Raw genomic sequence first — 15,284 nt, 5'->3', positions numbered from 1 at the left:
GATCTTATGCTTTGTTGCCGGCATAAAGGTGTTATTGTTGGGTATATGATAAAGTTTTTCGTCCAGGGTTGTTGCTATTGTAAAATCTATTCAAAATACTAATTAGATTTTTTAGATATTCATCTGTTTGCTATTTCGAATATAGGTTATATGCAACAAATTAAAAGTGATTTAAATGTTACACTTTTTTGACTTCATTGAATTTGATGATGATACTTTTCTCTTCTATAATTATTGTTATCGTAAATACTATTCAAAATACTAATTAGTTTTTTTACTTTCATCCATTAATATAGGTTACGCAGAGTAAATTGTGATTTAAATGATTCACTTTTCTTAGTGGAGTGGGTTTAAGGATTGTTTTTATTTAATATTTTAATTTATTTATAGAGGGTGGGTCCTTTAGTGCTTTATTAAGTAATAATTTGATCATTTTGACAAGCTATTATGGAATATTATGTCGGATGTTAAAAACCTGTATTATGTTGTGATGTAGAAGTATTGAATCCTAAAAAGTTTATTGCATTCTGAAAGGATTTGATGCGGGTTTTGGCACAACGCCATTGAAATTTTTGTGATGTAATAGTACAACTTGGGGCAAAAGTCCCCCTACCATTTTGATTGCCTATAACTTTGCTCAAACCAAAGATAGGTAAGTTTGGTTTTCACAAAAGTTCATTCGGTCTTTAAATTTTTTTCTCGTTATGATTGAAAAATTATATGGGCTAAATGGTGACCGCGATTCGCTATGCAACTTTCGGCTCTTATTGAGGCATTTTTTTTATGACATCCTGCAACATCTGAGGTTGAATTTCTTCAGTTTCGTGACGAATATTGTCTTTAAGATGTTAAATCGTTTGGGGCATATTCACATAATCTTTTTATTTTAAAAAACTTCATAAGAGAAAGTCTGGTGCTGTTAAATCCGGAGATCTGGCTATCCATGCTAAATCGCCACTTCGCGAGATCTTCATGAAAAAACATCATTCAACAATTGAATTGTTGAACGAGCTGTGTGTGCTGTAGTCCCATCTTGTTGAAACCAGATGTTCTCCAGTCCTTGCTCTTCCATTTCGCGCACAAGAAAATTTCGAATCATATCTTGGTACTGTTCTGCAATAACAGTATCTGTAACATCTTGGTCATTTTAAAAAAAATACAGACATATAATGTTTCTAAAACCATACAGTTGTTTTTAGTGGATGCAATGAATTAATTGAGGAGCCTGTGTTCCCAAAACCGACTGTTATGTTTATTGACATGGCCACTGAGAAAAAAATGGGCATCATCGCTCATTATCAATTTAGACAAAAAAATCTTCTGTTTCACCAGACAGCCTTAGGATTGCATTACTGTACTTAACTCGTTGATCAGGATCTCTCGGTAGCAATTTTTGGACTAACTGAATTTTGTACGGGAACATTTTCAAATCAGTTTTCAAAATGCGCCTTAAATTGCGTGCAGAAATATGTAACTGGGAACCACGTCTTCGAATTGATGTTTCTGGAGACTCAGCAACACTGTCGCGTATCACAGCCACATTTTCAGCGTTACGAGACGTCCGTTACCTTCCAGAATGAGACCTATCTGCTATCATACCGTACTGTCGAAAATTCACATGTAAACAATAAATTGTGGTTTTGTGAGACAATGGAGGATTAGGATATTTTTGATGCAATTTCCGTTGAGTGGCAATAATGGAAAGATTACTTTCAATAAATATTGTCACTATTTCTGCTCGTTCTTGTGGCCTTTATTTACCCATAATAAAATTTGGACGTATACACAACACAATGGTTAATGCGAAACTGAGCTAAAAGTCACATAAAGATGGCGCGCAATCAAAATGGTAGGGGGACACCTGTTAGTTAGATTGCATCCACAACTCGATAGGAACAGATTAATTGACCCGTTCGTAACAGCTTCATCCAGCCAGAATTGAGCTAGAAATAATGGAAAATATAAGATTCCCTTAAGATAACCATTATTTGACCAACCGCAACAGTTATTTTCAATTTTATTTAATTAAAGCAACAACATTTAAATAAAATATTTAAAAAAAAGTTGAACCGACTTCAGAATAAATAAGTATCTCACAAAAAGTAAAAAATAATTAAACTTAGATTTTAACGCAAAAAAAAACATTTTAAAACAAAATACGTACATAATAATCGTTATTTCGCCTATCTACTACGCATATTTTATATTCTACTATTTACACATAATTTAGCTTAATACCTACCTAAACCTACTTATCTATCTACAATATTATTTTAGCTACTACCATCTCATCATTGAAGTCGGTGCCGATCAACAAATGAGATTTCTTTTGTTCGTAATTTAATTTTGTTGTGTTCGTGTTTAATGTTTGCCACAATATTATATTATTATTTTTGTATTGTATTGTGTTGAGTGTATACTTATGTTCATCATAAATTGTTTGTGTATAGTAGAATATAAAGTACGTGTAATAGATAGGTTAAATAAGTATTTTGTTTTTTTTATTTAGTTATTGCAACGATTATTATGTACAAATCATATTTTAAAAGGGTTCTTTTGTATTAAAAATCTAAGTCCTATCTTATATATCTAATTCTATCTTAGTGAGTTCCTTATTTATTTTTTAAGTCGGTACAATTTTTGGGTGAATTTTTTTTTACCTTTGCACTTTGAGAGTTTTTTGTGGTCTAATAGAAATATAGTGGCTTAGATAAAAAATATATAACCCTTTTTTTGTGGAAGGAGGGAATTGAATGATGCATCAAAGGTACACAATAAGGTTTATGCAATATATTTTAAAAATATCGTTATAGGAAAGTAAAATATTTTGACAATCAAAATAAGTCGGATGAATTCAAAATAAATTTAAAATAAACTATAATATTCCAAACGTTGTTTTTGCACCAGACAACGGTTTTGGTATATTTTTAGTTAAAGAGAAATTTATTATTTATTATAATAAATCAATCAAATCATAAAGATCAAAGCAAAGTAAAAATGTTCTCCAATCAACATTGCCGAGTTCCAGACTCTGAATCTGCTTCACGTGTCTGATAGATAGTCTGTTATAAGTCAGAAATTCAGAAACTATTTTTAGTTGACGTTAATACGATAGAAAGTATGCCACTTGAGGAACAGGTGTCCTCACTGTAACTGTGGCCAGAGCAGCGTTACATTTGTGATTTATGACAATTTTAAGCCAGATACGTGTTGTTTAAGGTTTTCGGCACAGGTGGGACAATACGAGTTTCCTTAATTGGCAAGAAGAAGGATTAATTTATGGGTTGTAGGATTCGAAATATTTTTACTGGAACTGTTGCATATTTATTTGACATTTAAAAGCAAATACAATGTTATTTACATGTGAAAGGCAATCAATAAAAGAATTTCAATAAAAGGCAAGATTTAACTTTTATTAAAAATATACTGAAAATATATAGAATAACAATTTAAAATATGCAAAGTTTAGATTGTTTTAAACGATCTATAATCTGTTAATTAATTAGATATAATTAGGATTCAGATTGTTTAATATAAAACATTGATAAAGTATATCTGTATTTTCGAATTTTGTCATTTATCTTAAAATTATCAATTAAAATTAAAAAATTAGCAAAAAAAGCAATTATTAATTCTTTTTCTTTCACTCATTTCGCGACTATACAGTTGTACGATGTTGATCGAAAGGAGACAAAAACAGGGGGTTAAAAGAATAGATAGTGTATATAGAATTTAAAAATGAATACAAATACAGGACTACAAACACAACTATAACAATGTAGAGGTTATATCCAGACAGTACACGTCAGCACCCATACCGAAGTGGTAATGGTTATTTGGTCAGTAACTTTAAACTTAGCATAGGCTAGATTCTATGGAGAAAATCGATATCTCGTAGAAATCCGAGGAGTCTGCCTGTATTTTCTCCTGTTATTTTTAAATTTGGCTGCCCAATCTTAATTCTAATCTGGGTGAGGCGTGGACAGTCGTTCAATATGTGGTAGACTAAAATAGGGGCACGGTGACAAAGCTCAGAGTGAGCAAGCAGGCTCGAAGTCATCAAGTGACCGTACGAGAAACGACAGTAGCCCAATCTCAGTCGATTCAAAGCTACGACATGGTGACGAAGTGAAGGAACGCGAAAAGAGGAGAAAAAATCAGCTTTAACCTGAAAGAGCCTATTGTGGCCTCCCGGGCTCAACGACGTTGTACCTCGCTATTTGTGAAACAAGATACGAATGGTATAACATCGGTATGGACACAGACATCCGTGATGGGGCTGCCGATATAGCTGCATTATGTGCGCACTCATTTCCCGGTATACCAACGTGAGAAGGGATCTACAGTAAACTTGTCCTGATCCTATTCAGATAGAGGGTACGAATAATTGACAGTGAATCGGTGACCAGAGGATGGTTGAACTTCTGTCACAGGAAATAATCGAGAGCATTTCAGGAGACGGTCAAGATTGGCCATTCTTTGAAGGATTGTGTTGAGATGTACGATAAAGCTTTAAATATCGCGAAATGTTCGGCATTCAGTAGGGATAAGACGGTCCAGGACGGGTGAATGATCCCAATTATTAATTGATGCAAATTTAGTTAAAGTTCTATTCGACTAGTCTCATATACAGCCGGTCAAATAAATCCTGTTTATTTACAGACTCTTCTGTTAAATTATTACACAATGTTGGAAATAATGTATTCAGAATTGTTATACGATTCACCAGGTTTATGAGAACGTATTTAAGTGATAAGCTTTTGGCCTAGAACAATTTAATCAATAAATAATATAATGTACATGATGATATAGTAACGATAACGATGAAACCATCTTTTAAATATTCAAATTGACACCTTTTAAATAACTGTAACCTCTCAAATAAAATTTTATTTTAATAAATCAAATATAATGTTATAGTATATACATCTCTAATTTTTGTTTGTTTTCATTTTTTAATTTTTTTATGTCAACATTGTTGACATGATCCAAGCGTTACTTGTAAGTTAAAAAATTATTTGCAAAATGCTATTGTGACAATAAAATTAAAAAAAAAACAAAGCAGAGATACATAAGATTGGTATGTTGATAGAATGCGAAATTTATACATTTGTCTTATATATAATTATAGTTAATCTTATATATAAAAATGAATCGCAAAATATGTTCCTAAGCGCATAACTCAACAACGCCTGGACCAATTTGGCCAAATCTTTTTTTAAAATGTTCGTTGAAGTTCAGGGATGGTTTTTACGGCGAGAAAAATTAGAATTATTGCTGGAAAAACCCTAAAAATAGCCCTTTTTGTTTGAATTTGTTTCGTGTATCAGTTGACAATTCATCTGTCATCTGTCAAAAGTCATCTGTAACAGACAACTTTTTTTTTTAAATTTGATATGACTTGAACTCAAATCCTTTTAATCCGTACGAATTGTTTTATTTATTTAAAATTTTTTATTTGTTTAAAATTTAATTCAAATTTTAAATAAATAAAACAATTCGTACGGCTTAAAAGGATTTGAGTTCAAGTCATATCAAATTTAAAAAAAAAAGTTGTCTGTTACAGATGACTTTTGACAGATGACAGATGAATTGTCAAGTGATACACGAAACAAATTCGTATATCGTGTTTTGTGCAGAGTGTTTAGTTAGTTAGTGTTTGTTTAGTTCGTGATTAGTGAAAAAATAATTTATATTTGATATGCCTCCTATAAGACGAAGCAATTTAGGTAGAAGAACCAGAAATGCTATAAACCAAGCTAATTACCGATCTAATCGTACTGCACAAGAACGTGACGACGGAAATGAACGTGAAAGAATTCGGATATCACAAACGCGTGAAGCGCGAGCGCGACATTCAACTAATAATCGCGCAAGTTTGAATCCAGCTGCTTTCAGTTACGATGTGTCAATTGACTACAGTAACTACCAATGTGTTGTTATTGGTTCTATGAACTTGGTTTGCTCACACTGTAAGGCATTAAAATACAAAAACGATGCCAATGGATTGTGTTGCGCAAATGGTAAAGTGAAATTGATACAATTGGATCCACCACCAGAACCATTGTACTCATTGGTTTCAGGAATAGGAACAGATTCTATACACTTTTTGACACATATTCAACAATATAACAATTGCTTTCAAATGACTTCATTTGGGGCAACAAATGCAGTTCGGGAAAATTTTATGCCAACTTTCAAGGTATGTATTATAGCAGTTACTCATAATTATTTTAGCGAACAAAATTTTCTGTCACCAAAGTTAAGATGTGTTACTAATCTTCAATTTCTTAATCATTACGAAATATATCACTTAGTCATCATATTATATGGTGATTCAGTTTCAGTGACACTTTTATTATATTTTATATTTGATAGATATTAGTTAAAACTAAATATATACTTTTTAAGATCAAATATTATTTAAGTTTGATCATTGACAATCCATTAATTTATACCACACCATAATATTTTTTTTATTTACAGATACAAGGGCAAATATATCACAGAGCAGGTTCACTGTTACCAGTGTCAGATAGCGACAACAAATTCCTGCAAATTTATTTTATGGGCAATTCACCACAAGAAATTGATCTGCGTTGTGCACATAACAATTTAGTAAAAAGGTCTATTGTAGAACAATTACAAACTTTATTTCATCAACACAATCAATTGATTATATTGTTTAAAACTGCCCTGGATCTGATGCCATCCGATAATCACAAAATTGTAATCAGAGCTGATAAAACACCTGCAGGTCAACATACAAGACGTTTTAATGCACCAACTATTGATGAAGTTGCTATCGTTGTAGTTGGAGAAAACTTGGAATCCCGTGATATTGTTTTACATCGTCGGAATTTTCAATTACAACCTATAAAGGAAACACACCGCTCATATGATGCACTGCAATATCCCATTATATTTTGGCAAGGTGAAGATGGCTACGATTTATCAATAAAAATGATAAATCCCATTACAGGTAACTAAAATATTAGTTTAGCTATGGCGATAATATCTCAGTCACTATATTATGTATTTTAATTTTATATTTGAATGTTATTAAAACAAAATCTGTTTACAGGTTCTGAAACCAACAAAAAAGTCAGTTCAATGAACTATTATTCATACCGCCTAATGATTCGGGAAAATGCAGATAATCACATATTGAAATGTCGGCGATTATATCACAAATATGTTGATGACATGTATGTTAAAATTGAAACGGAGAGATTAACATTCATCAGGTTGAATCAAACCAAACTCCGATCTGAAGAGTATATTCACCTTCGAGATGCGATTAATACTGATGGAAATGCACAGAATGTCGGTCGGATGACTATTCTTCCAGCAACATACATCGGAAGCCCTCGGCATATGCACGAATATGCTCAAGATGCTATGTCGTATGTTCGTCATTATGGTACAGCAGATTTGTTTATCACATTTATATGCAATCCGCAATGGATAGAAATTAAGCAGGAGTTATTACCTGGGAAATCATCCATTGATCGTCATGATATTACAGCCAGAGTCTTTAGACAAAAGTTGAAATCTTTAATGAATTTCATCGTAAAACATAATGTGTTTGGTGAGACACGCTGCTGGATGTATTCTGTGGAGTGGCAGAAACGAGGATTGCCACATGCACACATTTTGATTTGGTTGGTTGAAAAGATAAGGCCAAATGAAGTTGATGCAGTGATATCAGCTGAAATCCCTAATGTACAAGTAGATCCTGGATTGCATGAGGTAGTTATCAAAAACATGATACATGGTCCCTGTGGAACTCTTAATCAAAATTCACCGTGTATGATGGATGGTAAATGTTCAAAACGATATCCACGGACATTAATATCGGAAACAATTACTGGTAATGACGGTTATCCATTGTATCGTCGCAGATCGACAGCAGACAATGGAAAATCAACAATTGTCAAATTAAATTAACAAGATATTGAAATAGATAATCGTTGGATTGTTCCATATTCACCCATTTTATCAAAGACATTCAAAGCACACATCAACGTTGAATCTTGCCATTCAGTGAAATCGATTAAATACATTTGCAAATATGTAACCAAAGGGAGTGATATGGCTGTGATTGGAATTGGTGCAGAGAATTCTAATGATGAAGTTACCCAATACCAAATGGGCCGCTATGTCAGTAGTAATGAAGCAGTTTGGCGAATATTTTCTTTTCCTATTCATGAGAGACACCCTTCTGTTGTTCACTTAGCTGTGCATTTAGAAAATGGACAAAGAGTGTATTTTACAGCACAGAACGCAGTACAAAGAGCTGCTCAGCCACCATCTACTACATTAACCAGTTTTTTTGAGACATGCCAAAACGATGATTTCGCACAAACATTGCTATATTCTGAAATGCCAAAATATTATACCTGGAATCAATCCTCAAGGAGATTTATACGACGGAAACAAGGAAAACCAGTTCCAGGATATACAGATGTATATTCCACCGATGCGATTGGCCGGATTTATTCAGTACATCCAAGCAATGATGAATGTTTTTATTTACGACTGCTATTAGTCAATGTACGTGGCCCAACATCATTCCAACAGTTACGAACTGTTGATGGTGAATTGTGTGGATCCTACAGAGAAGCCTGTCAACGTTTGCAATTGCTTGAAAATGACGCTCATTGGGATCAAACTCTCAATGATGCTGTAATATCATCACACACTCATCAAATACGAACATTGTTTTCTATAATCATATCTACATGCTTCCCATCAAACCCAATTGATTTGTGGATGAAGTACAAAGATTATATGTGTGATGATATTTTGTATCAAATACGGAATAGAATGGGAAATCCAAATATACAAATCAGTGAAGAAATTTACAATGAAGCATTGATTTCAATTGAGGACATGTGCTTGATAATGTCAAACAAACTATTAATTCAATTAGGCCTGACCGCGCCCAATCGTCCAATGCATGACGCTTTTAACCAAGAGTTGCATCGAGAAAGACTGTATGATCTCAACGCTTTGAAAGAATAAATTCAAACAAATCTTCCACTGTTAAATGAACAACAGAAGTATGTATTTGAAACTCTTATGAAAGTAACAAATGATGAAACTGGAGGGATTTATTTCTTAGATGCACCTGGTGGTACAGGAAAAACTTTTTTTATTTCATTAATATTAGCAACAATTCGCTCACAAAATAAAATTGCACTTGCACTCGCTTCGTCGGGAATCGCAGCAACTTTGCTTGAAGGTGGTCGAACAGCCCATTCAGCACTAAAATTGCCATTAAATATGCAAAGCAATGAAACTCCAACCTGCAACGTTTCGAAGAACTCTGCAATGGCAAAGGTTTTGCAGCAATGTAAATTGATTGTTTGGGATGAATGCACGATGGCACATAAAAAATCTTTGGAGGCTTTAGACAGAACCTTAAAAGATCTACGTAGCAATAATAACCGATTTGGTGGTGCAATGATTTTATTAGCAGGAGATTTTCGTCAAACATTGCCAGTGATTCCACGATCAACGCCAGCTGATGAACTCAATGCATGTCTAAAGTCCTCCAATTTGTGGAAACATGTTAAAGTACTTCATTTAAGCAAGAATATGCGTGTCGAGTTGCAAAATGACCAATCTGGAAACATATTCTCTAAACAACTCATTGACATTGGTAATGGCAAATTTCCTATAGACATGTTGACGGCTTGCTTTTGCTATGACTATAAACAAGTCCCAGGGGCAATCATTAAGTGTTTGTGGTATTAATCTAGAAAACCCATGTTTCTCACATGGTCAATTGTATGTTGCCTGTTCCCGTGTTGGAAAACCATCAGATTTGTTTATCTATGCGCCAGGTAATCAAACAAAAAACATCGTATACCACAAAGCAATATAATGATAATAATAATAATAATTATGATTCACATGATTAACAATAAAGCGATTACTTACTTTTCAATCCTTATATATGTTTTATTTAATTATTTTTTATTCACAACGCCCTATCACCAGGGTGATGGTTCTGTTCAGGAGAATTTTTTAAAATACGTAGGCACAAAAACTGCCACATTACAAATCTTTTTGACAGGACGAAGTCTGTCGGGTCAGCTAGTAAAAAATAAAATATAGCATGCTTGCATCGTGAGCTCTCGACAAGTCACGTAACCCATTGGTTTGCGTTCTTATTCATGTTTATTCGAACGCCTTAAGGTTCACATATTTCGATAAAAATAAAGAAATAGAAAATGAAAGTTATTTGGTCACTGGATTAAGAATGAAAAAATTTTGAGACTAGTTACTGGATGACAAGTAAGGGGGTGAATGGAACTGAATATAATTATAAAAAATGCCTAGATGGCTTGGTTGGCGCAGTGGTAAAAGCGACAGGACGGTCCTCCTACTGTTGCGATAATCGCGGGTTCGAATCCTGCTGGGGCATGGTCGCAAATTTATGTTTGTGATTGTTTAACATTTGTAGTTGTTCTTAGATAAGAGTGCAAATTTGACAAGGAAAATGATTCCAGTCACCAGGCTGGGTAAGATCGGATGTCTTCTAGGATGGTTTCTAAGTTGATCACTCGCCAGTCGGTAGGCTTAGTGCCGACGACCGTGGTTCGGGGACCCCGTTAAAACCGTACGTACAGTCCAGAAAAATTCCCGTTGGTAAAAGGAGACTTTAAAATATACAGAAAATGCCTATTTTATTATACTGAAGTATAATGGTATTTATTTATAATATACATTTGTAGTTGTTCTTAGATAACAGTGCAAATTCGACAAGGAAAATGATTCCTGTCACCAGGCTGGGTAAGACCGGATGTCTTCTGGGATAATTTCTAAGTTGGTCACTCGCCAGTCGGTAGGCTTAGTGCCAAGGACCGTGGTTCGGAGTCCACGTTAAAACTGTACGTACAGTCCAGATAGTTTCCCGTTGGTAAAAGGAGACTTTAAAATATACAAAAAATGCCTATTTTATTTTACTGAAGTATAATGATATTTGTTTCAGTTATTATATATAAATTCGGTAATTGGTGTCTCGTGGTTTTTTATTTCAATACACCACTTCTATAGACGCACACTCAATATGTTTTGTTTTATTCGACTCAATGTGCGATTTTAATGGTGTGAAAAATATAGCATTCGATATTCTCGATCCCTTATAATCTGAAGCGTCAATTAATAATAAAATGCCTACAGTTTAAATAATGAAATATAAAATTTTTGACGGATAATCTTTGATATATAATAGAATGGTTTTGGAAAAGAAGTTTATATTTAATAGATTGATTAAAAAAAATTAAGGTGTCAGTTGAAAAATTAGTTATATAAAAATATGTATAAGCTTCATTCAAAAAATATGGGTAATAAGTATTCGAACCAATGTTGTAGTCCATGCTTCGGAATCGTTGTGCTTCAGTAGCGACAGTTCTTCTTATTTACGTGTTCATTAAGAGTAAAATGAGTAGATCATAATATAATGCGCTGGGTTGTCAGTTGCTTTACAAAGCCAACACCCTGAGTAGCATCCTGGGGATTTACCAGTTAAAGTTTGTAAGGGCGCATTAGCAGATTTTTGTGCAAAATGCCAAAACTGTTTTTACATACCAGTACATAGACTCTACTAAAATCATAAAGTCTGCTTAAATACGTATCATACCAGCACAGCTAAGGTATTATGGCTGCAAGGAAAATGTTTTCTTTTTGTTTTAACATTTTAGAAGGCTTTTCCGAGGTCGTACAAGCTCAATGTAGTATTTGTGGTGGTAATAAAAGGTATGTATGTTTACATGTTTGGTATAATTATGTATTGCACAAAGATTGAAACGGTATTTTGATGTAGATTTTATGAATTCAATTATGGAACAAAATAAATATCAGGAATATGGAATTTTGATTTCACCATAATGTTAATTAACTGAGCTTTCAGTTGAATTTTTTTGACAAATTGTTTTCAGCAAGTTTTGGAAAAATTTTCCCGATTTCGCCAACATTCAGTATTAACGTTCGATGATTTGCTGATAATTACTAAGACAGATTGATCATTAGCCCAGACGAGAGCTCAAATGACTAAAGATAAGTTAAAGATAAATTAATTAATATCGATTCACAAAATTCAAATAAATTTGAAGTAAAGCCTCAAGATTAAGCGTACAATGTAGATTTTAATCAAGATTTAAGTATAGAGGCAGAGCAGAGTGTGAAAGATTTGTGTGTATCAATATATTTGTAATTGCCCCGAATACATAAAAAATATACACTGTGTAAGAATGTTTATATGATTAAAATAAATGCGGAGATAAATGGTGCTACTTTGTAAATTATATTAGCAAGTGCTTTACTAAATATAATAAATTATTCCTACACCACATAACTGTTATGGGCGCGTAAAAAAGTGTAGTTTAAGTATTTAACTAATTGTAGTATTGGCTGATAGTTACATACCTAATGTATTAGATGTAAGTACTAGTATATACCAATTAAATACTATTTTAAATAATAAATAGCTATATATTATACTATTTCTCTATATTATTTGACCTAAAGCAGTGAATAATATCGTCTAGATAATAAATATTGGTGAAAATGATGCCCCAAAATAACTTTAAGTAATAAGTATGCATGTGCTATTTCAACTTTAAGATGATATTGTAGGACTAAGAAAAAATAATATTATAATACCTATGATTTAATAGGAACAGTGGTCAAAATAAGTGAATTTTAAAATCTTGCTTCAAAAACATGCTGAAGGCTTATAACTCCTGAAGTAATGATAAGAGGAGCTTTAACTTCTACTATAATAATTCTACTCAGCCCATCGTGTTTTCAAGATGTTGCTTGCCATGAAATACAGTGAAATTATCTAAAATATTATCTTAGTCTTGCCCATTTCACTACAATTAGCTAATTGGTGAACACATTGGGCTGCGTTGACACTACTTAAGACTTGCGAAGTGCTTAACACTAATAAATCTTTAATCTATATCAATAATAAATCCAAATAGATATTGCGCTGTAATACTTCATAGAGACATTGTACGGTGTATATAATAGTACCAAATGGACTTGAGTATTGAACATCATGTATATATATATATATATAAACTTTATTATGAACGTGGATGTGTGGTAAAGCAGAATAATATTGCGTAAAATTGCGTCTGCCTGCATAATATTTCCAGCATAATAGTATTAAAAACATCAAGAGTGGGTTACTGCTTTAGCAGGTGTTTCCTTCAGTTATCCCAAGAGGTTTTGATTTATAATCATATGGAGGATTTTTTAGTGGTATCATGTATCTTGTATTTTATTACTAAAAAAATATTTAAATGATGTTTAATTATAAGCGTGCATATCTAGTGATTTAAATATTATGACAATTTGTTATAAAAAGTACACAAACTGTGTAATTTAGTTCAATGATATTTACTCAAGGTATATATAATGATGAATTAATTAGGCAACATTAAAGGTTAAGAATACTCAAGTTCTGGTTTAATGACGCCATTCTTGTGTCGACGATCCAACAGTCATAAATTAAATTGATCATATCGTCGAACTGCACTCACTTATGCAAATTATATCAGTGGCCAAATTCCTCAGGAATGCAGTTGGCTCACGGTAGAGAGGCTGACAAATAAAGCAGTTATATTTAAGACGTAGATGATTTTGGTATTCGAGTGTTTTATGAAGAGGTTTTCGTGGTTTGATATATTACATTTGCATTAATATGCGAACGACTACGTCAAATGTGAGGGTTGCTTAGTTAAAGCTCGATTATAAAGTAAAAACTATGTTAAACTAACTAAATTCATGTTAAAAGTTATGGTTTTATGTTCTTTATTTATACAATACGACTTTTAGGACAGTGTAGCTGAAATTTCCAAATGATTCAGCATTTTCTGCAAATAACTATTCCTTTATTTTTAACTTATTGATTTTTGTTACTAAAAGCATGATCTTTAGGTTTATAAACCAACAAGCTAGCATTTAACTAATAACATATAATAATGTTTTGCTAAATATAATTAATACATATGCTGACTTCCTTGACGTACTGACCTAGGCTACGAGACAGTCCTACTTCTACTGTTGGGATAGTCGCGGGTCTGGATCCTGCTGGGTCATGGGTTTACTTTATAATTGTGATTGTAATTGATAATTTATTTATAGGCAACAGTGGAAAATCCGACAAGTAATAACCATCCCAGTGACGTCAGTAATCAAGCTTTATAAGACCGGATGTCTGGGATCTCTAAGTTGGTTACTCGCCAGTCGTTACGCTTTATGTTGAGGACCGTGATTTGGAAGTTGCCCAGTTGGTCCAGTCCAGATAAATCCTTGTTCATAAAAAGGGGACTTTAAAATATTTAAAAAAATTAATAAATATTATCATGTTATTTTAAACTGTTAAAATATTAAACGATCTTGGTTTATTGTTTTTGACAAGCGAATACTATAATGTATTGGCCAATTTTATAAATGATGATTTCAATATCAGCAGAGTATAGTAAAAATTGGCGTCTGACAAAAAAGGATCTGACAGAAAAACTCGTGAAAAAAAGGAATGTGTTTTAAAGTAAAAAAAAAACAATTACACCAATTTATAAATTTCGGCCAACTTGAGCAGATGTAGAGACTATGAATGAGACTATGCAGATGTAGATGAATACGTGTTCAAGATTGGTTCTAGTTTTCGGGTTCGCGCATGGTAAGCTCTGCGCACTTATAATGGCTGTTAGTCGATGACGAGGATGATCATTTGGAACTTGTTTTTGCATTGTATTTGTGCTTGGGAAGGGGTGAATATTTAGAGAAAACATGGCAAAGTCGATTCACAGTGTTTTTGTTATGTTTATGGAATGCACTTGAAGATGCATATTTGAAGTATTGTGGTTTTGCTACAGTAAACACTAATGAGTCATGGGTACGGAAATTGTTTTGTAACCCGTGAAGAAAAAAGCTGTAGAAATGGTGACTTTGTAAACATTTATAGCTTTCGCTGTATTTTCTATGCTAAAGTTATAGGGAAAAATCATTTAGATGATTGTTACTTTTTCTAAAGTACTTTTTGTACTTTTGTTTTTGTATTATGTCATCATGATCATCATAATTATATCATGACGATTAATGCCGAAGTTGGTTTGTCTAGCTACAAGTGCAAGTGCAAACAATACCTTAAGAACTTCGTCTTCATCACCGACAATAAAAACAATTTCGCTATGGAAGAAAGGCGTTTAATTTCGCAAAGTGAACTGACTAATTTGATTAATGTATAAGTTAAGTTTGCA

The 15,284-nt window shown here is 32.9% G+C and overlaps 2 protein-coding genes across 3 annotated transcripts in view; one reads left to right on the top strand and one right to left on the bottom strand.

Moving 5' to 3' along the window:
- The window catches only part of LOC143190500 (uncharacterized), a 203,588-nt gene that overhangs the window by 59,845 nt on the left and 128,459 nt on the right, over positions 1–15,284 (bottom strand). The window lies entirely within an intron of this gene.
- On the top strand, positions 5,474–9,953 carry LOC143190471 (uncharacterized). Its single transcript, XM_076394774.1, has 4 exons — positions 5,474–6,023; positions 6,084–6,202; positions 6,487–6,982; positions 7,085–9,953. The coding sequence occupies exons 1-4, from the start codon at positions 5,702–5,704 to the stop codon at positions 7,948–7,950; spliced, it is 1,803 nt and encodes a 600-aa protein (XP_076250889.1). The 5' UTR covers positions 5,474–5,701; the 3' UTR covers positions 7,951–9,953.

This window comes from Rhynchophorus ferrugineus, unplaced genomic scaffold, assembly GCF_030347505.1.
Source record: "Rhynchophorus ferrugineus isolate W39M unplaced genomic scaffold, kcgeb_rfMv2 rfM2, whole genome shotgun sequence".
NCBI classification, from domain to species: Eukaryota; Metazoa; Arthropoda; class Insecta; order Coleoptera; family Curculionidae; genus Rhynchophorus; species Rhynchophorus ferrugineus.
Note: the sequence above shows the minus strand (reverse complement) of the source record. Positions and strands in the feature narration are given on the sequence as shown.

Coding starts and splice junctions, on each gene's coding strand:
- LOC143190471 (XM_076394774.1), top strand. CDS start 5,702: ATGCCTCCTATAAGACGAAGCAATTTAGGTAGAAGAACCAGAAATGCT. Junction 6,024..6,083: donor TGGATTGTGTTGCGCAAATG/GTAAAGTGAAAT, acceptor CATTGGTTTCAG/GAATAGGAACAGATTCTATA. Junction 6,983..7,084: donor AATGATAAATCCCATTACAG/GTAACTAAAATA, acceptor ATCTGTTTACAG/GTTCTGAAACCAACAAAAAA.